This window comes from Microcebus murinus, chromosome 12 (genome assembly GCF_040939455.1).
Source record: "Microcebus murinus isolate Inina chromosome 12, M.murinus_Inina_mat1.0, whole genome shotgun sequence".
NCBI lineage: Eukaryota > Metazoa > Chordata > Mammalia > Primates > Cheirogaleidae > Microcebus > Microcebus murinus.
This window is the reverse complement of record NC_134115.1, coordinates 84,282,861-84,310,823: the sequence shown is the minus strand read 5'-3', so window position 1 is coordinate 84,310,823 and position 27,963 is coordinate 84,282,861. Positions and strand designations below refer to the sequence as shown.

Genomic DNA, 27,963 nt, shown 5'->3' with positions numbered 1-27,963 from the left:
TGAGGCAGGAGGATCACTTGAGCCCAGGAGTTTGAGGTTGCAGTGAACTATAATGACACCATTGCACTCTAGCCCCGGCAACTGTGTCTCAGGTAAAATCCCACTACAATCTGCCATCACTATTATCAAAGGAAGGTCATTTTAACATCAAAGATGTAAAAAGAGTGGGTGAAGCATGGTGGCTCACGCCTGTAATCCTAGTATTTTGGGAGGCCAAGAAAGAATCAATGGAAGCCAGGAGTTTCAGAGAGCCTGAGCAACATAGCAAGACCCCTGCCTCTACAAAAAATAGAAAAATTATCTGGGCATGATGGCATGGGCCTGTAGTCCCAGCTACTTGGGAGACTGAGGCAGGAGGATAGCTTGAGCCCAGAAGTTTGAGGTTGAAGTGAGCTGTGATGATGCTACTGTACTCTAGCCCAGGGAACAGAGTGAGACTGTCTCAAAAAAGGAAGAAAGAAAAAAGGAACCATCTCAGAAGAAAGGACAACCCTTTATACCAAATACATTTGGTTTTGTGAAAAACTGTAGTATCCTAATTTTTGCCATGTGTGGAGAACAGTGAGAGATTTTTTTTCCACCCCAATGTTGCGGTATACTACTCTAGGCTGTCACATTACTGATGCATAAAAACGTGTTCTAATAAACCAGGAGTGGCTTAAGAGAAAGTTTATGCCTCCTTCCAACAGATGCTAAGGATCTGCCAAAATTGTACACAGGAATATAGACTTACAGAGGCCTTCCCATCTTAAAGAATTTTATTTATGTTAGTGAACCGTGCCGTATTTTCAAGGATAGTTTTGTTAAAATAGAAGATGGAAGGTAACTAATATTTCTTGTGTTTATGTGCTGGTAGTTTTGCATGCTTAGGTCTGTCAAGAAATGCAGTAAAAATTTAAAATTGATTGAGCGATGCAGAACTTACAATTATCGCAGTAGCACGGGTGGAGGTTAGTGCACACTGAGGGATCAATTCCATTTATGCTTTTCAAAATGGAACACGTTGCTTCTCGAATGGCATTGGTTCTGTTTGCAGTGTTGATTTTTCTTTCATGGCAATTAAAAAAAAACTCTTGTTTTTTAAAAAGCCTGCACTCAAGCTTGTGATCTTTCCTGCAGAGGATTGAGCATCCAAACCATGCTTTATTTTGGTGGATTCTTACAGTTTTCTGGCTGGATCCTCTCTGAGGCGTAGCTGTAAGCTGTGAGATAATTTCAGCAAGATGTAGAGACGGGGACTGCATATTTGAGAGGGTTTAAAAGGAATCTCGTTGGTGAGAGTTGCCTCACTCTCATACCTGTCAGTGGAATTGGGGAAATTGCAGTGCTTGGCCTTTGGTCCTGGCGTGGTGCAGCAGTGGGGGGCCCCAGCAGGTGTGTGGGATGCAGGTCTCAGAGCCAGGAGAACCTGCGGGCAGGTGTCTGGCGCCAGAGATGCAGTTCCCACTTTCCGGCGCACGGTGGCGCTGAAGTCTCCCTCGGCCCTGCCAGCAATCTCGAAGGCGCCTCCGCCGCCACCTGCAGTCTCAACCAAACCTCCGGGTGGGCCGCGCGGGGTGTGACAGCCCGAGCGTCCAGTCGGCTGCCGGGCTTCCGTCCACGCTGCGGCCCTAGCCAATAGGAGCCGAGGAGCGGCGCGGAGGAGGCGGGCCCCGCGGCAAGCCTGGCAGAGGCGCGAGGCCCTCCGCCCGCCTCTCCGCCTACTCCAGCCTCCGCCGCCTCGGCTTCCCGAGCGAGCCCTGCGGCCGCCGGAGCAGCTCCCGCGGCGGAGCCGGAGCCGATGGTCAGAGGAGCCCGGCAGCCCCAGCAGCCGCGGAGTCGCCTGGCCCCCAGGTGGGGCGGGGCCGCGCGGAGGCCGGGGTCGGGACGGCGCGGGGCGGCGCAGCGGGCCCAGGGGCAGCGGCGGGGCCGCGGAGGGAGCGTGCGGGGCGCCGAGGCAGGAGGGCGGGCGCGGGCTGCGCGGCGGGGGCGCGGGCGGCGGGGGCGCAGGCCGGGCGGCGATCGCGCCCTCGAGGCCGGGCGCGAGGGCGTGTGAGGGCAGGGGCGCCGAGGCGCGGGCCGGGGAGGGCCCTGGAATGCGGGGTCGCAGGCCTGGAGGGGCGCGGCTCGCAGGGGCGTGCGCGGCGGGGGCGGGCGGGCACGGTGGAGGGAGGCTGGCGGGGCTCGTGGGGTGATGAAGCAGACAATGAGTGGGTGGAGGTGGGCGGTTTGGGGGAGCCGGGCTGTGGCAAACGGGCTGAGGATCGGGTGAGGCGCCGGGAGGCAGAGCCGCGTTTGGGCAAGGAGGGCAGTAGGGGAACGGCCAGTCCCAGGACTGTTTGGTCTTGCTGAGGTCAGATTTGGGCTTGGCGAGCCTGTGGTCCTTGAAGGTGGTACATTTATTTCTTGACTGGCGCGGTGGGGCTCAGAGATGTGTTCCTGTGTGTTACTTTTGGTTACCGTCTCGTTTGTTTGGTCTGTAGACTGACTGGCACAGTGGAGAAACCGCCTCGAAAACGGAAAAGCAGGTAAGGCAGATGCCTCCCTATTTTGCTTGGTCTTTTCCTCTTTGCTTGGCTGCACCTGTGCGCTACTGCACAACTCTACACTGTCTGCAAATGAAGTTTCTAATTTATCCCCTTTTTAAATGGATATAACGACGTGCGAGATTTTTCTTTTGAGGACTTCAAGTTACTACCTATACAGTCTTTTTTTGGTATCTAAGATAATGTGGGAGACATGGATAATTGGAAAATCCTGGTTTTTTACTTTAGCTATAATTGCAACTTTTTTATCATTTCTGTGTAAAGCTTATCTTTGTTGCACTTCTATTATGTGCCAAGTACTGCGTGCAAGTGCTCTATGTGTATTACCTGCAATCCTCAAAGCACCCCAAGAGAGTCTGTAGTGTCATCGCAGTTTTGCAGAAGACGGAACTGGGGCACAGAGAGGCCAAGTATTTACCCAAGATCACACATCTAACAAATGAGAGAACCAGGATTTGAATCCAGACAGTCTGACTCCAGAGCTTACGCTCTTAATCATTTGTACTATAATGCCTTGAATACATGTTCAATTCAAAATGTTTTCTTACTGCTTTATCTTTTTTCATTATACATAGAGTCTAATAAACTGAAATGGTTAAATTTTAGGAATATAAAAACAAAGGGTTTAAGTAGTCCACAAAGAAGTGAATTATTCCTTGAGTAGTGAAGAAGAGGATATATTCATTCCACAAACATTTTTTACTTCATTCCATGTGTACTATTTCAGGTACTACATAATGATTCTGTGTAGTCATTAGAAGATTCCTTTTTCACAGGTGTTGGCATCAGCCTAAAGAAAGTAAGCTACAGTGGCGATGTGACGCTTGGGACTGCTTTCATAGTTCATACCTGGCAAGGTGTCTCTGTTAATACACAGAAAACCTCAACAGCAGGTAGATATGAAATGCTGATGGTGGAAGTGTCAACCAAGTGCCCTTGTCACTCTTTAGGCCTGTACTGTCCAGTTCAGCAGCTACATGTGGCTGTTGAGCACTCAGAATATGTCTAGCATGACTGAGGAACTGAAGTTTTAGTTTTATTTAATTATAATTAATTTAACTTTACAGACTACTACTTGATCACTCATTGGAAAATGTTTAAGTATATTGTGAACAAGTTGGGTTTGTGCATCTGTATTTTTCATCTGTACATTTTATGAAATCTAAATATATATCAAATATTTCCCATGAAAATTTGTTATCTGAAATGAGGTAAGTATAACATACATAGTAGACTTCACGTTAGTACAAAAATTGAATAAAATTTCTCCTTACTAATTTTTTATATTGATTACAGAGTGAAACAATATTTTAGGTTTATTAGAGTAAATAAAACTACTAAAATTATTTTTACTTCTTTTTACTTTTTCTCATGTGGCTACTAGCAAATCAAAAGTTACATACATGGTTTGTATTATATTTCTTTTGGGTGGCTCTGGCCTAACTCTCATTACCCTAACCCTCATTATAGTAGCCTCCTGACTGGTGTCCTTGCCTAGAATCTATAATTCATCCTCCATACGGTATAAGTTGATCTTGTCATTCTTTTTTTTTTTTTTTTTTTTTTTGCGACAGAGTCTCACTTTGTTGTCCAGGCTAGAGTGAGTGCCGTGGCGTCAGCCTAGCTCACAGCAACCTCAAACTCCTGGGCTTGAGTGATCCTTCTGCCTCAGCCTCCCGAGTAGCTGGGACTACAGGCATGCGCCACCATGCCCGGCTAATTTTTTTTTTTTTTATATATATATCAGTTGGCCAATTAATTTCTTTCTGTTTATAGTAGAGACGGGGTCTCACTCTTGCTCAGGCTGGTTTTGAACTCCTGACCTTGAGCAATCCGCCCGCCTCGGCCTCCCAAGAGCTAGGATTACAGGCGTGAGCCACAGCGCCCGGCCGATCTTGTCATTCTTATGCTTAGGATCCTTCTCTGATTCCCCATTGCTTATGGAACATCATTCAGATTTTTTAGCCTAATCATATGTTAAAAACCTACCATTATTTTACTTCTACCTGCCTTTCTAGCCACAAGTTAATACTTTGGCCACAGAAATTCTCAATAATGGACCTATTAAATGTCTAATTTTTTTTTTTTTAGGGTCTCGCTCTTGCTCAGGCTGGTCTGGAACTCCTGACCTCGAGCAATCCGCCCACCTCGGCCTCCCAGAGTGCTGGGATTACAGGCGTGAGCCACCGTGCCCGGCCCTTAAATGTCTAATTTTTTTTTTTTTTTTTTTTTTTTTTTTGAGACAGAGTCTCGCTTTGTTGTCCAGGCTAGAGTGAGTGCCGTGGCATCAGCCTAGCTCACAGCAACCTCAAACTCCTGGGCTCGAGCGATCCTTCTGCCTCAGCCTCCCGAGTAGCTGGGACTACAGGCATGCGCCACCATGCCCGGCTAATTTTTTTATATATATATATATATATCAGTTGGCCAATTAACTCCTTTCTATTTATAGTAGAGATGGGGTCTCGCTCTTGCTCAGGCTGGCTTTGAACTCCTGACCCTGAGCAATCCGCCCGCCTCGACCTCCCAGAATGCTGGGATTACAGGCGTGAGCCACCGCGCCCGGGCCTAAATGTCTAATTTTTAAATGATTTAACTTCCTGGTGAATCTTCCAAGGTGTGTTAATGTAACTGGATATAACTCTGTATTCTGTTTACCATTCCCAGAGCTTATGTTTCTTCTTTGCTTTGAGTTTTTATATATTATTTCTCTTTCTCTCTGAAATACTTTCTCCTTGCTGCTTGACAAGCTCCTCCTTTTAAGACTTTGATCAAACATTACATCCTCAGGGAGGGTTTTCCCCAGCCTGCCTTCTCCTTCCTCTGCAATACCTTATTTGCTTCCATCATAGCCTGTACATACACTTGTGTGAAATGGTTTAGGCTGAATTTGAATCCAGCTCTGTCAGTCGTATAAATCGTGAGATCATATACAAGTTAATAAACCTCTCTGAGTCTTAGTTTCTTCATCTATATAATAGAAATAATAACAGTTTAACCTCTCTAGGGTTGTAAACTGTCTGTAATAGTGCCTGACACATAGAAAGCACACAATAAATGCTAAGTTAAAAAGCACCCACCAAATACCTTTTATTTCCCACCTCTTTTCAAAATATATACATACAGTCTAGGGGATTAAAAATAAATAAATTAGGGCAAAGAAAAAATGAGAGAAGAAGAATAAAATTAAACCAGTGGCAAAGTTAGTACACAGACCAAAAAATCCTGCATGGTTACTGAAAGTTGGTTCTATATCTACCTCTGAGTTTCCTGGATCAAAGCAAGGAAGAAAATAAAGTTCAATTTCCACATTCATGGTGTCCATAAAATGAGACATATGTTGCAGGTTTTTATAAGATTGCTTCTTACTCCAAGTTGAGATATTGCCAGTGCACATTCGCCAAAGGGCCAAAGCAATGTGGTTTACATGTACACTTAATTGATGGTTTGGCTTGATTCAGAGATACAGAGAAATACGTGAGCTTCAGGGACTGTGCATATTTTGTTCACTGCTTATCCTTATTGAGTTACTGAGTGAACGAGTCCTTAAACAATTCTTCGTGAATGTTACTTCTTTGTAACCAAGCTTTGGTTAGCATCAGATAGCAGTGAGTTTAAGCTTACATTCTCAGTCAAGAATAATTGATGGCACATATTCTGCACATCTGATGCGGGTCAGATCCTGATCATGTCAGGATTTTAACCTGAATAGACAGCCAGCATACATTTTTAAAGGTGCTATGGTCATGACCAAGATTTTCCTCAGAAAACAGTTCTAGGATTGCTCTAAAAACAGAAAAACAGAATGGCCAGTTAAAAGCCTAAAGATGGATTATAGAAAAAGGATGTAATGACTGTAGCCAGACATTTAAAAAAATAGCTATTATTATCAATTTCATACTATGGCTATAGAAATTCTCAATGTCAAATGATACAACTTCCTGATAAACACTTTGAGATAAATTAAGTTGCTATATGTAGCCTTAAGTATCCAGTTGATGAATTAAATTGCTACATGTAGCCTTAAGTATCCAGTTGGCCTGCTGTGTAGAGTTGTTGACTATTATATATCCTATCACATTTTAGAAGACAGTTGCCAAAAGTATGATTTTTATTTTTGGATAGTTGATGCTAGGTCATTTTTTTTTTATAGACATCAATTAGTGGTTGAGTTATCTTTTGAGAGCATTCCTAGTGCGTTGAAACTGTGAGACAGTTTAAGAAGAACTAAGTTTAAGAAAAGAACCTCATGCTGTACTGTTATTTCTTATTCTTTCTTTTTTTTTCTGAGACAGAGTCTTGCTTTGTTGCTCAGGCTAGAGTGAGTGCCGTGGCATCAGCCTAGCTCACAGCAACCTCAAACTCCTGGGCTCAAGTAATCCTGCTGCCTCAGCCTCCCGAGTAGCTGGGACTACAGGCACGTGCCACCATGCCTAGCTAATTTTTTCTCTATATATTAGTTGGCCAATTAATTTGTTTCTGTTTATAGTAGAGACGGTGTTTTGCTCTTCCTCTTGTTCAGGCTGGTTTTGAACTCCTGACCTCGAGGGATCCGCCAGCCTCCCAGAGTGCTAGGATTACAGGCGTGAGCCACCACCCCAGGCCTGTACTGTTATTTCTTTGTATCTTTTCCCCCTCAATAAAACCTCATACCAGGCCGGGCGCTGTGGCTCACGCCTGTAATCCTAGCTCTTGGGAGGCCGAGGCGGGCGGATTGCTCAAGGTCAGGAGTTCAAAACCAGCCTGAGCAAGAGCGAAACCCCGTCTCTACTATAAATAGAAAGAAATTAATTGGCCAACTGATATATATATAAAAAATTAGCCGGGCATGGTGGCGCATGCCTGTAGTCCCAGCTACCCGGGAGGCTGAGGCAGAAGGATCACTCGAGCCCAGGAGTTTGAGGTTGCTGTGAGCTAGGCTGACGCCACGGCACTCACTCTAGCCTGGGCAACAAAGCGAGACTCTGTCTCAGAAAAAAAAAAAAAAAAAAAAAAAACCTCATACCATACTGTTATTATTTCTTTGTCTCAGGTCATCTTTGTACTGCTGGTACTGAGGGGAGCTCAGTAAAGCTAGTGAACCGATAAGTGAATTGGTGGCAAGAGAGTATAGATAGAGTGGGGCTTTGGTGGTCCAAAGTCGTATGATACTATTTAATGCCCCTGATAAACTGTACTGGACCGAAAAGAGTTTTAAGACTAGGAAACTTGATCTCTGTGGGGTTTCGGAAAATTCTGAAGAGTCCAATATGTCTGTTAATAAAGTTTGGGTTATGAGTTAGAGTTAGGGAGTCCTTTCTGGTTCCATTAGGAACAAGACCCATTTGTTTGGATAGGACTCACATGCCTTAAAGCTTTATAGTATGATTTGGGGTGGTTCTCTTTTTTTTTGATTATGTATTTAAAGCAAAGGGATCCAGGCATTTTGTTGGTGTATGTAATTTGTGTAAGATACATTTGAATGCTTTCTAGTTTGGGTTTCTAGGGGGATAGACATGAGTGAGATATGGCCCTTGCTGGGACAAAAGTCATGTATTAGTGGAGAAGACAGACATTGAAATATGAGACAGTGTAATGGCTTTGTATATATACAAAGGTTTACACAGTATATACAAATGGTTTATAGTAACTCTGCATACTGATAGGGAGGGCAGTTTCAACAGATGTTCACTTAGGCCCTACGAGTTTAGATGGTTCATTTTGTGGTAGTGTGACTATTGAAGTGACAGAGATGAGAGCCTGGTTGTAGATTGACTAATAGTGAGGTCTTGGGTGAGCTGAACCAGGCCAGTGCCAAGAGTGGAAAGAAAGGTATTTTAGGAGCTTGAGCCCATGGTGTCAGACTAGGGAAGGTTTTTGCCACCTAAAGGACATTTGACAATTTCTGGAGACATTTTGGGTTGTTATAACTTGGGGCATCTAGTGGGTAGAGGCCAGGAATGCTGCTAAAACATCCTGCATTGCACAGGACTACTTCCTAATCTAAGAATTATCTAGCTCAAAAATGTCAGTCGTGCTGAGGCTGAGAAATAAATCCTGAACTAGAGTTTGAATTCCAGCTCTTCCAAGTACTACCTTGGGCTCTTGGGCAAAGTATTTAACCTCTGAACCATTTTTCATTCCCACTGGCAATGTGTGAAATTCCATTTGTTGCATATCCTCACCACTACTTGGTGTTGTCATTCTTTTTCCTTTAAACAACTTTACTTTTTCTTTTTCTTTTTTTTTTTTTTTTTGAGACAGAGTCTCGCTTTGTTGCCCAGGCTAGAATGAGTGCCATGGCATCAGCCTAGCTCACAGCAACCTCAAACTCCTGGGCTCAAGCGATCCTTCTGCCTCAGCCTCCCAAGTGGCTGGGACTACAGGCATGCGCCACCATGCCCGGCTAATTTTTTCTATATATATTATTTGGCCAATTAATTTCTTTCTATTTATAGTAGAGACGGGGTCTCACTCTTGCTCAGGCTGGTTTCGAACTCCTGACCTCGAGCAATCCGCCCGCCTCGGCCTCCCAGAGAGCTAGGATTACAGGCGTGAGCCACCGCGCCCGGCCTCCTTTAAACAACTTTATAGAGGCATAATTGGCATACAATAAACTGCTCATATTTAAATGTATAATTTAATAAGTTTTAAAATACATGTATACCTTTGAAACTGTCACCATTGTTTGCCATTCTGTGGCTGTATGATATGTACATATCATTGCGGTTTCAATTTGCCTTTCCTTGGTGACTGGTGATGTCTGATTGGTGATGTAGAGTATCTATTCATGTGCTAATTTGCCATTCATATAACTGAAGTCTCCAAATCTTTTGCCCACTTTTTATCAGTCATTTGTATTCTTAGATAGTTGTAGGAGTTCTTTATGTTTTCTGAAAGCAAATTCTTTATCAGATATGCGTTTTGCAGATACTTTCTTTCATCTATGGTTTGCCTTTTATTTTTCACGGTATCTTAAGACGCTTGTAGCTTGAATAATAGGTTGGATGGGAACACTTTTAATTGAGATGGAAGACATAGAAGCAAGAACAAGTTTGGGAGGGTAAGAGTATGAATTTATTTTGGCTATATGAAGTGTAAAGTCATCTCCGACCAGGCACGTAAAAATAGGGGTCTGTTGCTGAGAAGCCAGATTATTTAGGGCTTGAGATACAGATTTAGAAGTCCTCTGTGAACACTTGGTGATCTAAATCCTGAAAACGAATGAAATAACTTAGGGAGAACATGTTGTGGAAATAGTGCAGACTGCTTTCTGTCTTTGGGTTTTATCTCTTTCTCTACAATATTAGCTATCCACTGTAAGGCCTTTCTGCAAGTGGTTGGCAGACAGGTAGTATTTATCTCTAGGAGATCTCTTATTCTTTGGTGAGAAACAGATTATGGAAGTAGTTATGTGGAAAACTGGGAAAATGTATTCTTTTTATTTATTTTTTGACACCAGGTCTCACTCCGTTGCCCAGGCTGGAGTGCAGTGGTGTGATTATTGCTCACTGCAGCCTCAACTCCTGGGCTCAAGTGATCCTCCTGCCTCAGCCTCCCAAGTGGCTAGGACTACAGGTGTGTACCACCATGCCCAGCTAATTTTTAAAATTTTTTGTAGAGACAGGGTCTTGCTATGTTGCCTAGGATGATCTCAAACTCCTGGCCTCAAGTATGAGAGAATGTTTTCTTTTTTTTTTTTTTTTGAGACAGAGTCTCGCTTTGTTGCCCAGGCTAGAGTGAGTGCCGTGGCGTCAGTCTAGCTCACAGCAACCTCAAACTCCTGGGCTCGAGCGATCCTTCTGCCTCAGCCTCCCGAGTAGCTGGGACTACAGGCATGCGCCACCATGCCCGGCTAATTTATATATATATATCAGTTGGCCAATTAATTTCTTTCTATTTATAGTAGAGACGGGGTCTCGCTCTTGCTCAGGCTGGTTTTGAACTCCTGACCTCGAGCAATCCGCCCGCCTCGGCCTCCCAAGAGCTAGGATTACAGGCGTGAGCCACCGCGCCCGGCCGAGAGAATGTTTTCTAATGTACACTGAAACTTGGGACTATCCTCTAGTTATAGAGTATCTTTATGACTGAGTATTTGCTTCAGCAACATCCCTGCAGCAAATGCAGTGGTTTTGGTAAAGCTGTTTCTTGTAGCATGTGTCAGTGAAAACTTAGGGCATAATGCCAAAATTCAGTTCTGTGAAAGATTCTGGAGGAGCCAAGATAGTGTGGTCAAAGTATGGAGCATTTTCCTGGTAATATTTTATTCAAGAATAAAACCTGACAGGCCGCGGTGGCTCATGCCTGTAATCTTAGCACTCTGGGAAGCCGAGGCAGGCAGATTGCTCGAGGTCAGGAGTTCGAAACCAGCCTGAGCAAGAGCAAGAGCAAGACCCCGTCTCTACTAAATATAGAAAGAAATTAATTGGCCAACTAATATATATAGAAAAATCAGCCGGGGATGGTGGCTCGTGCCTGTAGTCCCAGCTACTCGGGAGGCTGAGGCAGGAGGATCGCTTGAGCCCAGGAGTTTGAGGTTGCCGTGAGGTAGGCTGACGCCACGGCACTCACTCTAGCCTGGGCAATAAAGCGAGACTCTGTCTCAAAAAAAAGAAAAAAAAGAATAAAACCTAGAAGAGTCAAGCAGTGGTTTTCAAGGGTGTTCTAAAAGAGCCCAAATGTTCTTGGGACAAATTCAAGGTTTGTAAAGGCTGCCTGTAGAGTAGACCGTCAGGAATAGCCAGAGGGAGGCTAACTAGGCTAACTTCTAAGGCTGTGCTTGTACTTATATGTAAGTATGTATGTATGTTTTTAGTATGGAAGATTTCAAATACAGACAAACTTACAATGCTAAAATGAACCTGAATTGTTCATCACCAGCTTCAACAATTATCGACAGTTATTGTTTCATCTTTACAGCCCCAGCTCCACCTGAAGCATATTCCATACATCATTAATCTGTAAATATTTCAGTTTTCTTGAAAGATAAGGATTCTTTTAGAATACATAATCACCATACCATTAATAGTAATTTAAAAATTAACAGTATTCCCTTAATATCATCAAATATCAATGTTTAGATTTGCATAGTTGGCTAATCATTTAAAAAAATAATGTTTGTTCATATCAAGATTCATATAATGTTCATAATTTGCAATTAGTTGATTAGCACTTAAGTCTTTTTTTTTTTTTTTTTTTTTTGAGGCAGAGTCTCGCTTTCTTGCCCAGGCTAGAGTGAGTGCCGTGGCGTCAGCCTAGCTTACAGCAACCTCAAACTCCTGGGCTCAAGCAATCCTCCTGCCTCAGCCTCCCAAGTAGCTGGGACTACAGGCACGAGCCACCATGCCCGGCTGATTTTTATATTATATATATTAGTTGGCCAATTAATTTCTTTCTATTTTTATGGTAGAGACAGGGTCTCGCTCAGGCTGGTTTTGAACTCCTGACCTCGAGCAATCCGCCCGCCTCGGCCTCCCAGAGTGCTAGGATTACAGGCATGAGCCACCATGCCCGGCCTCTTTTTTTAATCTATAGTATTTCTACTCCTCTTTTTTCTTGTGCGTTTTATTTGTTGAAGAAAGCATATTTGTTATTAAGAGTTTCCCAAAGTCTGAATTTTCAAATTTTTAAAAAGTTGAGATATAATTTTCTTAGGGCAACATTCACTTATTTTAGTGTACAGTTCTGTGAATTTGACAAATGCAGTTGTGTAAATACCACTGTAATCATAGTATAGAACAGTTCTATCATTTCTCCAAATTCTAAATTCTCTTCTGTCCCCACAATTGGCAACCACTGAACAGTTTCTCTGGTTTCAATTTTGCCTACTTTATCTAATGGTATATAGCATTTAGCATGGTTCTCTAGTTAAAATTAATTTAAAAAAAATACTTCATAGGCATGGTATGTACTTTCATTAAGGCTTCTCTCTCTCTCTCTTTTTTTTTTTATTTTAGGAACCCATAATAATTAGTATCTACATGTATAATTTTTTTTTTTTTTTTTTTTTTTTTTTTTTTTTTTTTTTTTTTTTTTTTTTTTTTTTTTTTTTTTTTTTTTTTTTTTTTTTGAGACAGAGTCTCACTTTGTTGTCCAGGCTAGAGTGAGTGCCGTGGCGTCAGCCTAGCTCACAGCAACCTCAAACTCCTGGGCTCAAGCGATCCTTCTGCCTCAGCCTCCCGAGTAGCTGGGACTACAGGCATGCGCCACCATGCCCGGCTAATTTTTTATATATATATCAGTTGGCCAATTAATTTCTTTCTATTTATAGTAGAGACGGGGTCTCGCTCTTGCTCAGGCTGGTTTTGAACTCCTGACTTTGAGCAATCCGCCCGCCTCGGCCTCCCAAGAGCTAGGATTACAGGCGTGAGCCACAGCGCCCGGCCTACATGTATAATTTCATTAGAGGTTACAAATGTTGATTTTCATTCTTTCATTCCTTCATTATTAGCTGGAATACTTCCAGAAAGAGAAGTTTCCCTTGTTGACTTAAAACATTTTTTTGTATTTTATTTTTAAAATTAACATACAGTGAAATTGATTTTTGTGTGTAAAATTCCATGAAATTGAATACATGTATAGACTCATATAACCACCACTGCAGTAAGAGTATAGAACATTTCTATTTCCCAAAAAAACTTGATGTGCTGTCCTGTTGCAGTCACATTGTCCTAGCATTGCCAGCCTCCTGGCAACTGATCTGTGCTCCTTCCCTTCATTGATTATTTGGTATAGTTTGTAAAAGGAAAAGCAGCATAAATGCTGGTTTTTCACCCTTTGTTTACCAGTTTTCAGTATGAGCTGGTTCTCTAGCATGCTCTAATGGTGGCCTTCTTTGTTTCTTTTTTGTTTTATTTAATGTTGTTATCAACTCATGGATTTAAACATATTCAATGTGCTTTTCTTTTTTCTTTTTCTTTTTTTTTTTTTTTTTTTGAGACAGAGTCTCATTTTGTTGCCCGGGCTAGAGTGCCATGGCGTCAGCCTAGCTCACAGCAACCTCAAACTCCTGGGCTCAAGCAATCTTTCTGCCTCAGCCTTTCGAGTAGCTGGGACTACAGGCATGAGCCACCATGCCTGGCTAAGTTTTTCTATATATTTGTAGTTGGCCAATTAATTTCTTTCTATTTTTAGTAGAGACGAGGTCTCACTCTTGCTCAGGCTGGTTTTGCACTCCTGACTTTGATTGATCCTCTAGCACTGAGTAAGTCGTGAGCCACTATGCCCCACCTCGATGTGTTTTAACCATTATAATTATTTTTCCTGTTGATGTTCATGTTGACCTAGCTCCTGCGTTCTTTTGACAGATTCTGATAGACGGTGGTAGCTGCCCTGCCTCCTGGTTCTATGAGATATTCCAGGCCCATCTTGTATGTTTTCTGCTCAAACCTGGAATCAGCCATTTCTCTAAGGAGAAATGTTCTTCTAACATCATTCTGCTTCTGTTTTATGTCTTCAGATTCTATTTGTGTAGGATTTTGTTTGAAAGAAAGGATTACATAATCTAAAAGTAGTTTTGAAAGCAGCAAATCTAGAAGAATGGATTTATACTATGTCTTTCAATAATTTTTCATAAGTATAGTTTCTCTTATTTAGGTTTTTGATAAAAGTTGAGTCACACTCAGTAGAAGTTGTATTTTTTGATAAAATCCTGAAATAAACGTAATCCATGATGCTAATTATGGCTGAATCTGTTGAGAGATCAGGTGACCAGGTGGTAGGATTGAATTTTTGTCTGTTTTATGGAAATTGTGGATCCCTAAGATAAATGAATGGCTTTCCAACAAGGCTGGGGTTTTTCTTGGGAGAGGCATTCAGATATACATGGATATGTAACTAATTGCTTAATTTTCTATGCATTAGGAGAGTATAGCCTGGAAAAATTTTGGAGTAATTAACATATTACTGATGGAAAAATCTTAATGTTTTGATGGAGCAGCTTGTTTGGAACCTTCTTTGAAACCAGCAAGATTACTTACTTGTCAAAAGATAGCCATAGGTTAGTAAATTAATTGCCCATATAGCAAGTCTGAATCTTACTTCTTAAATCAGATACACAAGAAATATTACATTTTAATCTCTCTAAATGAAATCCTACTCTGCGGCTACCTCCTCTTCCCCACTTCTACTAAACTGATGAGAAATTCAATCTTGGTGATTAAAAATGGGTATCCACCCTTCCTTAAGGTTATATAAGAATCTGAGAGGCCTTTGAGAAACCAAGCGAAGTGAAAGGTTAGTTTTCAGTCCATGGTGGCTATGACTGGTGAGTGTATTGTCTAAGAGGGTATGGGTCCTTGAGGCTTGGTGGCTATAATGGTTATGGCCAACCTCAGGCTCAAGATTCCATTTTGGGGGTTCTGGTGTCCGGGCTTCAGCTTTCCTTGGTGTAACGCACGTCCCTTTCTCTCTAAGGACTTGCTGTTTATCTGGAGCACTGCTAGGCAGTGGAGCTGCAAGGCCTCTCTTTTTGTGGGTCCCTAAGGAACTCCTTCCCCTTCCCAGATACATCACTCCCTTTTTTCTTCTTCTTTCTACTTTTCTCCCCTCAAAGGCATTCATCTTTCTACCCTTTCCTCAGCATGATCTCCTCAAGGAGTTCAGATTTTCAGAAAACAAACCCAAACCTCCCTTGAGGCAAGGAATCAAATAGGACTGTCATCTTGGGGATTGGGAATACAGTGTAAATAAAACATCCATTGATGTCTTAATACCTTACCCAGCTACTTTTTTTCCTCAATAATTCTTTTAGTCCCTGTGGTGGTTTTAAAGATCTGTCCACATATAAATTCTTTGATTCTCCCTTATTTAAAAGATGGAGCTTCTCCTCCCTTGAGTGTGGGTTGGACTTAGCAACTCACTTCTGGTGGATAGAATACAGCAGAAGTGAGGAGATGTCACTTCCCAGATTGGGTTTTAAAAAAGACTTTCACTTCTGCCTTGGGTGTGTCGTCTCTCTCTACCCCTTTGCTGGGGGTGGGGGGGTGACTGCCTTAATGAGGCAGCCCTGGACAGAGGGAAGGGAAGGCAGTTGCCATGTTGTGAAGATGACTCAGGCCATGTGGTGAGGAAGTGAGGTCTGCCAGCAACCACAAGAGTGAACTTGGATGTGGATCTTGAGGCCTGCTGGCAGCCGCATGAGTGGCTCACATGAGTGAGCTTGGAAGGGGCTCCTCCTACTCCAGTTGAGCCTTTTTTTTTTTTTTTTTGAGACAGAGTCTCACTTTGTTGCCCAGGTTAGAGTGAGTGCCATAGCATCAGCCTAGCTTACAGCAACCTCAAACTCCTGGGCTCAAGCAATCCTACTGCCCCAGCCTCCCGAGTAGCTGGGACTACAGGCATGCACCACCATGCCTGGCTAATTTTTTCTAGATATATTAGTTGGCCAATTAATTTCTTTCTATATTTAGTAGAGATGGGGTCTCGCTCTTGCTCAGGCTGGCTTCAAACTCCTGACCTCGAGCAATCCACCCGCCTCAGCCTCCCAGAGTGCTAGGATTACAGGCGTGAGCCACCGCGCCCAGCCTCTAGTTGAGCCTTGAGATGACTATGGCCCTGGCAAGCAGCTTGACTCATTGTCCTGGCTTCATGAGTTACATGAGCCTGTGATTTTCCTTGGAGAGTCTGCTTTCTTCTAGCACTGGATTCATTCTGCTCAAGAGGTTCAATGTCCAGCTAAGCCTTCTCTCATTTTCTCATTCCAGATTGGTTTCTGATGGACAGAGAGAGAGTGTGTGAGTGCTTGCACATGTGAGTGCGAGCATGTGTATGTGTGTGTATGACAGAAAGAAAATGTGTATGTGTGTTTTGCAAGCAGCTGTCTTTTGATTACAACTGAATCTCGAGCCATTTACTCTTTTTTTTTTTTTGAAACAGTCTCACTCTGTTTCCTGGGCTAGAGTGCCATGGCGCCAGCCTGGCTCACAGCAACCTCAAACTCCTGGGCTCAAGCGATCCTACTGCCTCAGCCTCCCTAGTAGCTGGGACTACAGGCATGTGCCATCATGCTCATCTAATTTTTTGTATATATTTTTAGTTGTCCAATTATTTTCTTTCTATTTTTAGTAGAGACAGGGTCTCACTGTTGCTCAGGCTGGTCTGGAACTCCTGACCTTGAGCAATCCTCTTGCCTGGGCCTCCCAGAGTGCTAGGATTACGGGCGTGAGCCACTGTGCCCAGTCAAGCCATTTACTCTTCATCTTCAGCATAATTGCTCTTCCTGATCTCTTGTCCTACAGATTGAGAGATAGTCTTTTGCTCTTGTTTGCCCCTGTTAAGGAAAGAGCCATCGGATAGTTGTTCAGTGAAGAGTCAGTTTTCCTCTTCCTGCTACCTGCCACCAGGAGTTAAACTCTTTTTCAACACCTTCTCGGCTGTCTGGGAAAAGAGGGCAAATCAGAGTCAAGTCAGCTATGATGGTTAATTTTATGTATCAACTTGACTGGGCCACTGGGTACCCAGACATTTGGCCAAACATTATTCTAGATTTGTTTGTGAAGGTGTTTCTCGATGAGATTAATATTCGAATAGGTAGGCTGAGTAAAGCAGATTGCCCTCCCTATTGTCAGTGGGCCTCACCCAATCATTTGAAAACCTGACTAGAACAAAAAGACTGAGCAAGAGGGAACTTCTGCACAACTGCTTGAGCTGAGACATCAATCTTTTCCTGCCTTTGGCCTCTAACCAAGATCTTAGCTCTTGAGCCTGCTGGCTCTTGTACTGGCACTTATACCATTGATTTTCTTGATTCCCAGGCCTTGGGACTTGGACTGGAACTAAACCATACATGGGCTCTCCTGGGTCTCCAGCTTGCTGATTGCCGATCTTGGGACTTCTTAGCCTCCGTAATTGCATAAGCCAATTCCTTATGATAAATCTATATCTATATCATCTATATTTATTAACATATCTATATCCCTGCTGTTGGTTCTGATTATCTGGAGAATCCTAATATAAGAGCCTAGTCTTTTATTACCTTACTTTACCAGGTTTTCCAAAGTGCTCTTAAACCCATCGGAGCTTCTGCATTACTATCTTGGGTTCTCTGCATTGATGCAGTTTGCCATGAAATGGCCATCTTCACAACAAGCTAAGCAAAAGGAGGGTACTTGGGTTTTCATAAACTTGGCAGCTGTTTTGGAAACATTTGATTCTACGCCTAGGCACCACTGTTTGTATTCTTGTTTTACAAGAATGAGTCAGGTTTCTTTGTCCTATGCTCTCTCCCCATATATTCCATGGGCCTCAAAAGCACATATGCTTGTTTGGCAGTGTGCTGGGAGTTCTCTCGATGGGGAATGCATGTTTTGTTTTTTTTTTTTAAATAATTTCAAATTTTTTATTTTTATTTCTTCGTGTATTTTGTTATTGAGGTGCTATTTGAGGGGAATATATGTTGAAGGTGCTCACACATGGTTTCCTACAAGCCTGCAAAGTGGCCGTCAGGACTTTTAAACTATTGTGATAATTTCCAGACTATGTATACATTTTCAGAGAACAACTGCCCAAAGTAAAGATTTTAAGTTTAAAATAGTTTCCTTTAGCCTGTCTTTCTGACAATAGGTAAGCAAGCCATTTTTCTATTGCGTTAACTCCTGGCCGGTGATAATAAAATTGTCGTTAACAAGTAAGAGGATTCTTACTTTCTTGTAAAATAGGAATATGCATCTATATCGTCCAAAACCAGTTTTAAATCATTAAGATATAAGTCAAAAAAAAGGATAAAATGTTTTTGATAATTTATGAGAGAATTATAGAATGTATGAATTATAGAATTATAAGAGAATTATAGAATGTATGTTGGAAGCAATGAATTATTGAGTCCAACCACATGCACAGTAGGAGAAATCCTATTGTGACATACCTGAAAATGAAGACCTTAAAAATTCTTCCATCTCAGTCTTTTGAAATATAGCTTACTCACATACTTACCAATGACTGTTGTGTATTTAGTGCTTCCTAAGAATTTCATCCAAATCCAATGTCTCATGTACCTACTATTGTATTAATATGTAAATGGCAAAATACAAATAACATTTAGTAGGTGTGTGGGTGAATTCGTGGTACTTCTGTCATTATTGATTTTTCTCAAAAACCGGATGGAAAAATCACAATTGTCATATGGATGTCTGCAGGATTTTTACTCTTGCAAAGAGATTCTTATGCTCGGAAATGTTGAAAACCACTGGATTAAATGATCTCTGGAGCCATATCTATCTCTGATATGTGGGAAAAGGACTGCAGCTTAAGTGTGGAGTCTTTGTGGAAGAATGTGTTCAGAGAGCATATAGTACAGTGTGCTGGTGAATTCCCCAGAGCCTGGGCAGGTTTCTAGTCACTCCTTTTTTTTAATTTTTTTTTCCCCACATGCCTCAGGAGTTTGATTCATCTTTTTTCCAACGTCGATTATATAATCTATTGTTCTCTCTGCCCATAAATGGTTCTTTGAAACAGGATGCAGGTGCCTCAGCTTTTCCTTTACCTTGTTAACTCTGAAAGTATTTGACACAATTTCGTTTTTAAGGGTTTTTACTGCTAATAACAGCAGAGAATGAAATGAATGAGGAAAAATTTGTGCATGGTAGAATTTTACTAAAAATAAGAGATTTTCTTGACCTTCATTGAAATGTAAATGCAGAAAATCTCAGTTTTCTAGTAGTTGCTAAAATAACGGCAAAATAGACTAAAGTGATGTCAAAAGTTTCTTCCAATTTAATATGTTTAGTTTTTATTACTCATTTTCTTTATTTTATCGCTCTTTTCCTTTGGGAAGTACCTAACCATCCTTTCTCCTCTTTTTCTCTGTTGTTTGACTCTAATTACTTGTGGGTCATTGAATTTATTCCATCACAAAAGATGAGAAACTTCAGGTTACTGTTTTTAATCTCTTTATCCCTTGTTTTTTTTATAGGAAAAGTTTATTTAATAAAAACCAGTGAACATTATTAACAAAAAGTCAACTTTGATATTATACATTCTAATACATAACCATTCTATTGGTATGACAGATTGTGTTTCCCAAAGATGTCTTCAGCAGTATCTTTCTTTCTACATGTTTTACTTGTGGTCACACTGTTGTCTTTTAACATTCCTCCCATGTAGTGATGAGGTCTGTGTCTCTTTTAACCATGGCAGACCTTTGTAACTGCCTTCCACCAACAGAGTACGGGTGACATGACACTATGTGACTTTGGGGGCTGGGTCATAAAAATGCCATGTACTTCTACCTTTCTCTCTTGAGACACCCACTTTTGGAAGTTGGCTACTGTGCTATGCTGTGAGGAGCCCAAGAAACCAGGAGATGCCTGTGTAAGAGAGAAAGTGAAGCTTCTGACCCTCAGCCCCAGCTGAGCTCCCAACCAATATCTGGTATCAGCTTGCCAGTCTTGTGAATGATCTGTCCTAAAAGCAGATCCTAATCCTCCAGATCTCCATCAAAAAGCCCCAGTGGGTGCCCGTGTAGAGCAGAAATGAGCTGTCCCTGTGAAGCCCTATCCCAATTGCAGATTCATGAGCACAATAAATGGTTGCTTTAAGCCACTGAGTTACACAACAGTAGATAACTGGATTGGTATTGCATTTTGCTGGAGTTTACAGTAGAGATTATACTACATGTTGAACTGCCTCAAGTGGAAGAACAAGATGGATTTCCACCTTCAGGAGCACTGTTAGTTTCACAAGAGAAGAAAAGTGGATTGTCTCCTCTTCCCTTAGAGATTCTTATCTCATTGACTTTGATTTTACATATTTATTAAATTGTTGGGTTTTTTTAACTAAAGAATAGTACAAAACAAGGACACAAACATTGGACAATAATATCCCTGCCTAGATAACTCCATTTTCATACACTTCTTCTTCTTCTTCTTTTTTTTTTAATTTTTATTTTTTGAGACAGAGTCTCACTCTGTTACCCAGGCTAGAGAGTGCCGTGGCATCAGCCTAGCTCACAGCAACCTCAGTCTCCTTGGCTCAAGTGATCCTACTGCCTCAGCCTCCCAAGTAGCTGGGACTACAGGCATGTGCCACCATGCCCGGCTAATTTTTTGTATATATATTTTTTAGTTGCTCAATTTCTTTCTATTTTTAGTAGAGATGGGGTCTCACTCAGGCTAGTTTCGAACTCCTGACCTCGAGCAATCCTCCTGCCTTGACCTCCCAGAGTGCTAGGATTACAGGCATGAGCCACTGCGCCCGGCCCCATTTTCATATACTTCTAATTTAGGATTGTGTGATTTGTAATTGAGACTTCAATTATATGTACATATAAAGCATTTAGGATAGGGCCTTCCACAAAATGTTGGCTATTCATTACTACTTCCGATCACCACTACTACTGCTGCTTCTACTATGCTGCTGTTGTTTGCATTATTATTTTTAGAATCGGGAGAGGGAAGGATAACCAGCAGAAAGGTTGCAATCTGAAATGGTGGGATGAGTAAGTCCTAAGAAATTCAGGACAGAAGGATGTTGGGAAGTCTGAAGGGAGTAAGAATTAATAAACATGTTTTACATCTTTCAAGGCTTAAAGTTTCACTTAAGAGGTGAAGACCATAATCACCTCTGTGAGAAAAAGGATTAGGGAGAAGAGTAATAGAGAAATTTGTAAACCAGAGTTGGGGTGGGCTGGTGCTAGTTTTTGGACTTCTTGATAGTAAGTGGCATTTACTGATAGATTAGGCAATGATGTCTCAAATATTATTACATTACCTGTTGTCATTATGTTTATTTTTAAACTAACAGCTTAAATTTATTGGTGGATATTTTACATATAGTAAAATGTATAGATCTTAAGTGTTCAGTTTACTGTGTGTTTTTATCAGTTCTTAATTGTTGAGTATTTAGGTTGATTAGAGTATTAGCAGGCATTGATCTAAATGGAAAGAGGGCACCAAGGGAGGATAACTTCTTTCCCAGGGTGCTGGTGCTTGTTAGCAGATAATGTTTATATTTGTTACCTCATTAGAAGGCAGGTGATATTATTCCCATTTACAAATAGAGAAACAGACTCAGGAAAATAAAGTGATTTACTCATTTTACTTAGTAGTACAGCTAAGAAAAAACACAGTTTTGTCTGGCTGTATAAAATTTTTGCTGTTATTGACTAAAATAGTAACATTGAAATCATCAAGAAAAAAAAAACTTTGGTATAGATAATTTCCTATTATATTCTTAGCAGAGGAAGGAAGACAGAAAGCAAAACCAAGAATTAATAAAAGGGAGAAAAAGTACACACACTATTTCCCTCTCTGTCTTTATTATTTAAAAAATAAGAAGAGCAAAGAAAGGGATATCAGGAGTATTATGTAATAAAGTCTCATAAATGCAATGAAAACAGTCCTTGATGAGAATGTTTTCTGTTTTCAAATTCCTCAAAGTTCCTCAGGTTTCTAAAACCATTATTTTCTATTTACCAATTTCGGTAACAGGGATAGTACAGTTTTATCAGACGGTCCTCTGCAATGATCCAGGTAATTAGGTAAAAGCAGTTGTTTTGGGTGCATTTTTATTTTTATGTATCAAAGAATATAAAGGCTATTAATAAAGAATGAAAAGAATTTTGTTTCTAGACAGTTCATGCTATTGCAGATCTCTTAGATATAAGATTTAAAGGCAGAAATGTCAGTGATGCTACTTTTACTGGTATAAACAGTGAACAGACAAGCCATATATTTGAGACTAGATGATAGATAAATAATTTGAAATGTTACTGAATGAAAAACCTTTTCAGGTGTGCAGGAATGTAGCCTTCAATTCAGTCAGCGTAGAATTCCTGAAGTCCTTAGATTTTTCTTTCTTTTATTTTAGATTCTTTTATCCTTTGCAGTGTATGAAATACATTGGTGTGTTTCAAAATTACCACGAGGTAAAGAATAAATGTAATAGACAAAAGGGTAAATGAAAACTCAGACATTCATTTTTATAAATTCTTTCAAAAATGTTTCTTCATTTTATGGAAAATGCTAGCCCAGAAAATGGGATATATATATAATCTGCCATATGCTCCTGATATCCCTTTCTCTGCCCTTTTTATTTTTTAAATACAAAAGAGTATGTATGAAAAAATTACTTTGTTTTCCCATTTATTCATTCTGGGTTTTGTTTTCTGTCTTCCTCCTTCTGCTAGAGTATAAGCTCTATGAGGACAGGGGTGTTTCTTTGTTTATAAAGCCCAGAAAATATGTGGAACATAGTAGGTATTCAAATATTTTACTGAATAAATAGTAGTTATTTTAGGTTATTCTAAAATGAAATCTAGTCTGGGCATGGTGGCTCATGCCTGTAATCCTAGCACTCTGGGAGGATAAGGTGGGAGAATTGATTGAGACTAGGAGTTCAAGACCAGCCTGAGCAAGAGTGAGACCCCATCTTTCCAAAAAAGAAATATTAGCCAGATGTAGTGGCACCTGTAGTCCCAGCTACTCGGGAAGCTGAGGCAGGAGGATTGCTTGAGTCCAGGAGTTTGAGGTTGCAGTGAGCTGTGATGACACCACTGTACTCTAGCCTGGGCAACAGAGCAAGACTCTGTCTCAATTAAAAAAAAAAAAAAGAAATCTAATATATATACAAAAAGACATATATATATATATATACTTTAAAGAAGAATTATAAAATAAAGATTTCTATTCCCACTGGCCAACTTAAAAAAATAGTTTATTATCAATACCTGGAAAGTTCCTCTCTTCTATGACATTCACCCCTTTCCTTCTCTATTAGAGGAAGGGATTACTTTGAATTTGTTTCATTCCCCTGCTTATCAATATAAGTATAAATATAGTTTAACTGGATGTGGATTTAACTGTAAATAAATTACTTCATTTTAGATTTGTTACATTTTATATATATGAAATCATATGTTCTTTAGTTTGCTTTATTCATCAACATTGGAATTTAAGATTCATTTGTATTGATGCCTATGGATGTGTTCCATTCATTTTCACTATTATTTGGTATTCAGTTACACGACTACGCCACAGTTTATTCTCCTATCTGTGGGCAATTGATTTCTTTCTTCTTCTTCTTCTTTTTTTTTTTTTTTTCTTTTTTTTGAGACAGAGTCTCACTTTGTTGCCCAGGCTAGAGTGAGTGCCGTGGCGTCAGCCTAGCTCACAGCAACCTCAAACTCCTGGGCTCAAGCGATCCTTCTGTCTCAGCCTCCCAAGTAGCTGGGACTACAGGCATGCGCCACCATGCCCGGCTAATTTTTTCTATATATATTAGTTGGCCAATTAATTTCTTTCTATTTATAGTAGAGACGGGGTCTCGCTCTTGCTCAGGCTGGTTTCGAACTCCTGACCTCGAGCAATCCGCCCGCCTCGGCCTCTCTTTTTTTTTTTTGAGACAGAGTCTCACTTTGTTGCCCAGGCTAGAGTGAGTGCTGTGGCGTCAGCCTAGCTCACAGCAACCTCAATCTCCTGGGCTCAAGCAATCCTCCTGCCTCAGCCTCCTGAGTAGCTGGGACTACAGGCACACACCACCATGCCTGGGTAATTTTTTGTATATATATTTTTAGCTGGTCAATTAATTTCTTTCTATTTTTAGCAGAGATGGGGTCTTGCTCAGGCTAGTTTTGAACTCCTGACCTCGAGCAATCCGCTGGCCTCGGCCTCCCAAAGTGCTAGGATTACAGGCGTGAGCCACCACGCCCGGCCTGATTTCTTTCTAAATTACAAATAATATAGCCACAAACATTTTTAAAGTATATTTTGATATACATGTACAAGAGTTTCTTTAGATTATGTATTTAAGGAATTTCTGGGTCATACACAATGGGCATTGTCAATTAAATATTGACAGTTTTCTGAAGTGATTGAAGTAATTTACGCTACCATCAGCTACTTCAGTGAAAGTTCCAGTTTATTTACTTGTTTGCCACCACGTGGTATTTTTAAATATTAGCCATTGTAGTAGGTGTATAATAATATGTGTGTGTGGTTTCTTTTTTTTTTTTTAGGAAAAAAATTTTTTTTCATTCTTAAGTAACCATAATTAGTCCTGGGGTTTATGTTGGGCACTGGTCAACTTCTCAAACCTTGGCATCACATTGAACACCATCACCTCATTTCCTGTACCACACGATTTTCACATGGTATTTGTTTTTTATGCCAGCAGCCACTGAAAAACCATCTTCACAAATATATGAGATTATTAAAAGGAATGTCAAATGATCTAATGTTAAAATTGAACTATCTAGACCTTTTAGTTTGTATAGTATCCGACAGATGTCGCTGTATTTCCCCTGAAATTTTAAAATACTCTGCAGCATCTTTGCAAATTGAATGTGGTGCCCCAAGGTGCCTGAGCACATAGTTTGGGAACCATTGCCTTGGACTATTAATCATTGATTTGTTTGTCATGGTTACTTCCAGGGAGTAGAATTTTGGAAAATTTTTATTTCTTTATGCTTTCTAGACTTTCAACTTCTTTTATGATGACCATATAACAAGAGAGATCAGAGGAAAAATTATGTGTTTACTTTAAGAAATTATTAATAAAAATTCATACTTTATTCCACTTTCTTTAGTATTTAGTAAATGTTCTTTTTCTGTTCTACCCAGGATACTACATGACATTTAGTCATCATATTTCCTCAGGGTCCTCTTGCCAGTTATAGTTTCTGAGATCTTTTTTATTTTTGATGATTTTGAGTTTTTAGGAGCATTGGTCAAGTATTTTGGAGAATGTCTCTCAACGAGGATTAGTCTGATGTTTTTCTCATGATTAGATTAGGGTTAGGGATTTTTAGGGAGGAAGACCACAGAGATAAAATACCATTCTCATCACATCATATCAAGGGTATGTGCTGTCTGTGTGACTTATTACTGTTGGTGTTAACCTCAATCACTTGGCTGAGATAGGATTTGTCAGATTTTTTCACTGTAAAGTTACTCCTTTCTTCCCTCTTTTCATGCTGCACTCTTTGGAAGGAAGTCGCTAGGCACAGTCCACACTTAAAGAGGTTATGCTCTACTTCCTTGAAGGGAAAATATCTACATAAATGAATTTAAATTCTTCTTCATAGGAGATTTGTCTATTCTTCCCCACTTATCTATTTAGTTATTCAATCATATTATTTATATAATTGGACTCACGGATATTTATTTTTTATACTTTGGGTTATAGCCCAATACTACTTAATTTTGTTGCCTAAGTTGTTCCAGTTTTGGTCATTGGTAGCTATTTCAGTTGGCTGATGTGTCTCTTTGATGAACCACCATAATTGTGGGTTTTGTTTTTTTGTTTGTTGAGATGAGGTCTCCCTATGTTGCCCAGGCTGGTCTTGAACTCCTGGGCTCAAGCGATTCTTCTACTTTATCCTCCCAAGTAGCTGGGATTACAGGCATGCGCCACTGTGTCCAGTGTGTTTGTTTTTTAAGCACTTCCTCACTTTGTGGCACTATAAGATGCTTCAGGCTCATCGTGTGTATTTCCTGCCTCCGTCATAGGATCAGATGTTTCTCCAAGCAGCCCTGGTTCCTTTTATTGGAGAATGGTATTAGAAGCCAAGCTCTGGGTGTTGGGTGTGCTTGTTGCTACTGGGGTAAAATGTGGTTTTAATTTGCATTCCTCTGATAATTGATGAAATCAAGCACCTTACGTGTATGTTTATTGGTTATTTATATATCCTGCTTGTCATTTGACAAGCCTGATCAAGACTTTTGCCCAAAAGTAGTGTTGACTAGTTTGTAACTGAGACTGTATGGCTCACAAAGCTTAAAATATTTACTGTCTGGCCTGTTACAGGAAAAGTTTGCTTGTCCCTATAGTTAAAATAACTATTTTAATGTCAGTTCTAGGTTGGTTTTGATTGGTTAATTTTTCTCATATTTTCTTCTTTGCATGCCTGGTAATCTTTGATTAGATGCCAGGCATTGAGGAGGTACCAAGAGATTTTTTTTCCTTCTTATAAATTTCTTGATATTTTCCCTGAGATGCAGTTAAATTATTGGGAAATATTTCTGTCCTTTCAGGTCATACTTTCCAGCTGTATTAGGTGGGACCAGAGCAGCATTTAGGGCTGTCGTCCCTGGGGCTTATTATTCTCTATTTCTGTGACATGACCCTTCTGATGATCTTACCAGGGAATTATAATGTTTTCCACATCTGGTTGTTAGAAACAGGCACTATCGCCTGTGTGTGAGTTCCAGGCAGCACTGTTTCCTCTAAACCTATGAGATGGTTCTTTCCTCTGTCTTTGGTAGTTTTCTTCCACACATGGGCTGATCAGTGCTTGGCAGAATATTTGAGAGGAACTCTCTGTACATTCTGCAGCATTTGGTCTGTGCAGTGTCTCCTCTGCGATATTCTGTCCTATCAAACTCTAGCTGCCTTCACCTCCCTGGACTGTCAGCTCCGTCTTTCAATGCAGCACATCCCTTGGTCTCTGACTGGGTTCCCCTTCCCTGGGCCACACCCTGGAATTGCTCTCAAGATGGTCAGCTGGGACAGTTGTGGGGCTGACCTCTTTTGTCCTCAGAGATCACTGTTCTTTGCTGCCTGATGTCCAGTGTCTTTGAAACCCACTGTGTAGTACATTTCATCTCCTTCCTTTTGGTTTTTTAAGATAAGAGAATAAATCTGGTCCCTGTTACTACATCTTGGGTAGAAGTGGAAGTTCTTCAGTTTTTTAGATCTTTTTTTAAATCCTGAATGGGTGTTTAATTTTATCCAATGCTTTTTCTGTAGCTGTTGAGATCATCATATGATTTTTTTCTTTTTCCTGGTAATGTGTTGAATTACTTTGATTGACTTATATATATACACATATATGTGTATATTTTATTTTTGTAGAGATGAGGTCTTGCCTTGTAGCCGAGGCTGGTCTCAAACTCCTGGCCTTAAGTCCTCCTACCTCAGCTTCCCAAAGTGCTGGGATTACAGGTGTAAGCCACCATGCCTAGGTTTGTTTTTTTTGTTTTTTAATGTTAAGCCAACCTTGAGTTTCTGTAATAAAGCCAACTTAGTCATGATACTTTTTAATATATTGCTGGATTCAATTTACTAACTTATGTTTTTATTCATATACTGCCCTTCTTCAGGTTTTGACATTAAGATTATCCTTATAGAAGGTTATCCAAGGTTATAAAATATTCTTTTCTTTTTGTTTTTTTGAGACAAAAAACTTTCTTTTCTTTTTGTTTTTGTTGCCCTGGGTAGATGCCATGGTGTCAGCCTACCTTGCAGCAACCTCAAACTCCTGGGCTCAAGCAATCCTCCTGCCTTACCCTCCCAAGTAGTTGGGACTACAGGCATGCACCACCACACCCAGCTAATTTTTTCTATTTTTAGTTGCCTGGCTATTTTTTTCTATTTTTAGTATAAACAGGGTCTCACTCTTGCTCAGGCTGGTCTTGAACTCCGGACCTCAAGCAATCCTCCCACCTTGGCCTCCCAGAGTGCTAAGATTACAGGCATGAGCCACCTCACCTGAGCACAAGGTTATAAAATAGGTTGGGAAATGTTCCCC

At 40.7% G+C, this 27,963-nt stretch overlaps 1 protein-coding gene across 3 annotated transcripts in view; it reads left to right on the top strand.

Annotated features, from left to right (window-relative positions):
* Positions 1-1,670: 1,670 nt before the first annotated feature.
* The window catches only part of SCAI (suppressor of cancer cell invasion), a 117,149-nt gene continuing 90,856 nt past the window's right edge, over positions 1,671-27,963 (top strand). For all 3 annotated transcript variants that reach the window (XR_012922143.1, XM_012771887.3, XM_076009034.1), the window contains exons 1-2: positions 1,671-1,833; positions 2,463-2,507. Coding sequence is in view for 2 of the 3 variants with exons in the window: in XM_012771887.3 (XP_012627341.2) it covers positions 1,781-1,833; positions 2,463-2,507 (98 nt within the window). In the remaining variant the exon portion in view is untranslated. The remainder of the gene's footprint in view (positions 1,834-2,462; positions 2,508-27,963) is intronic.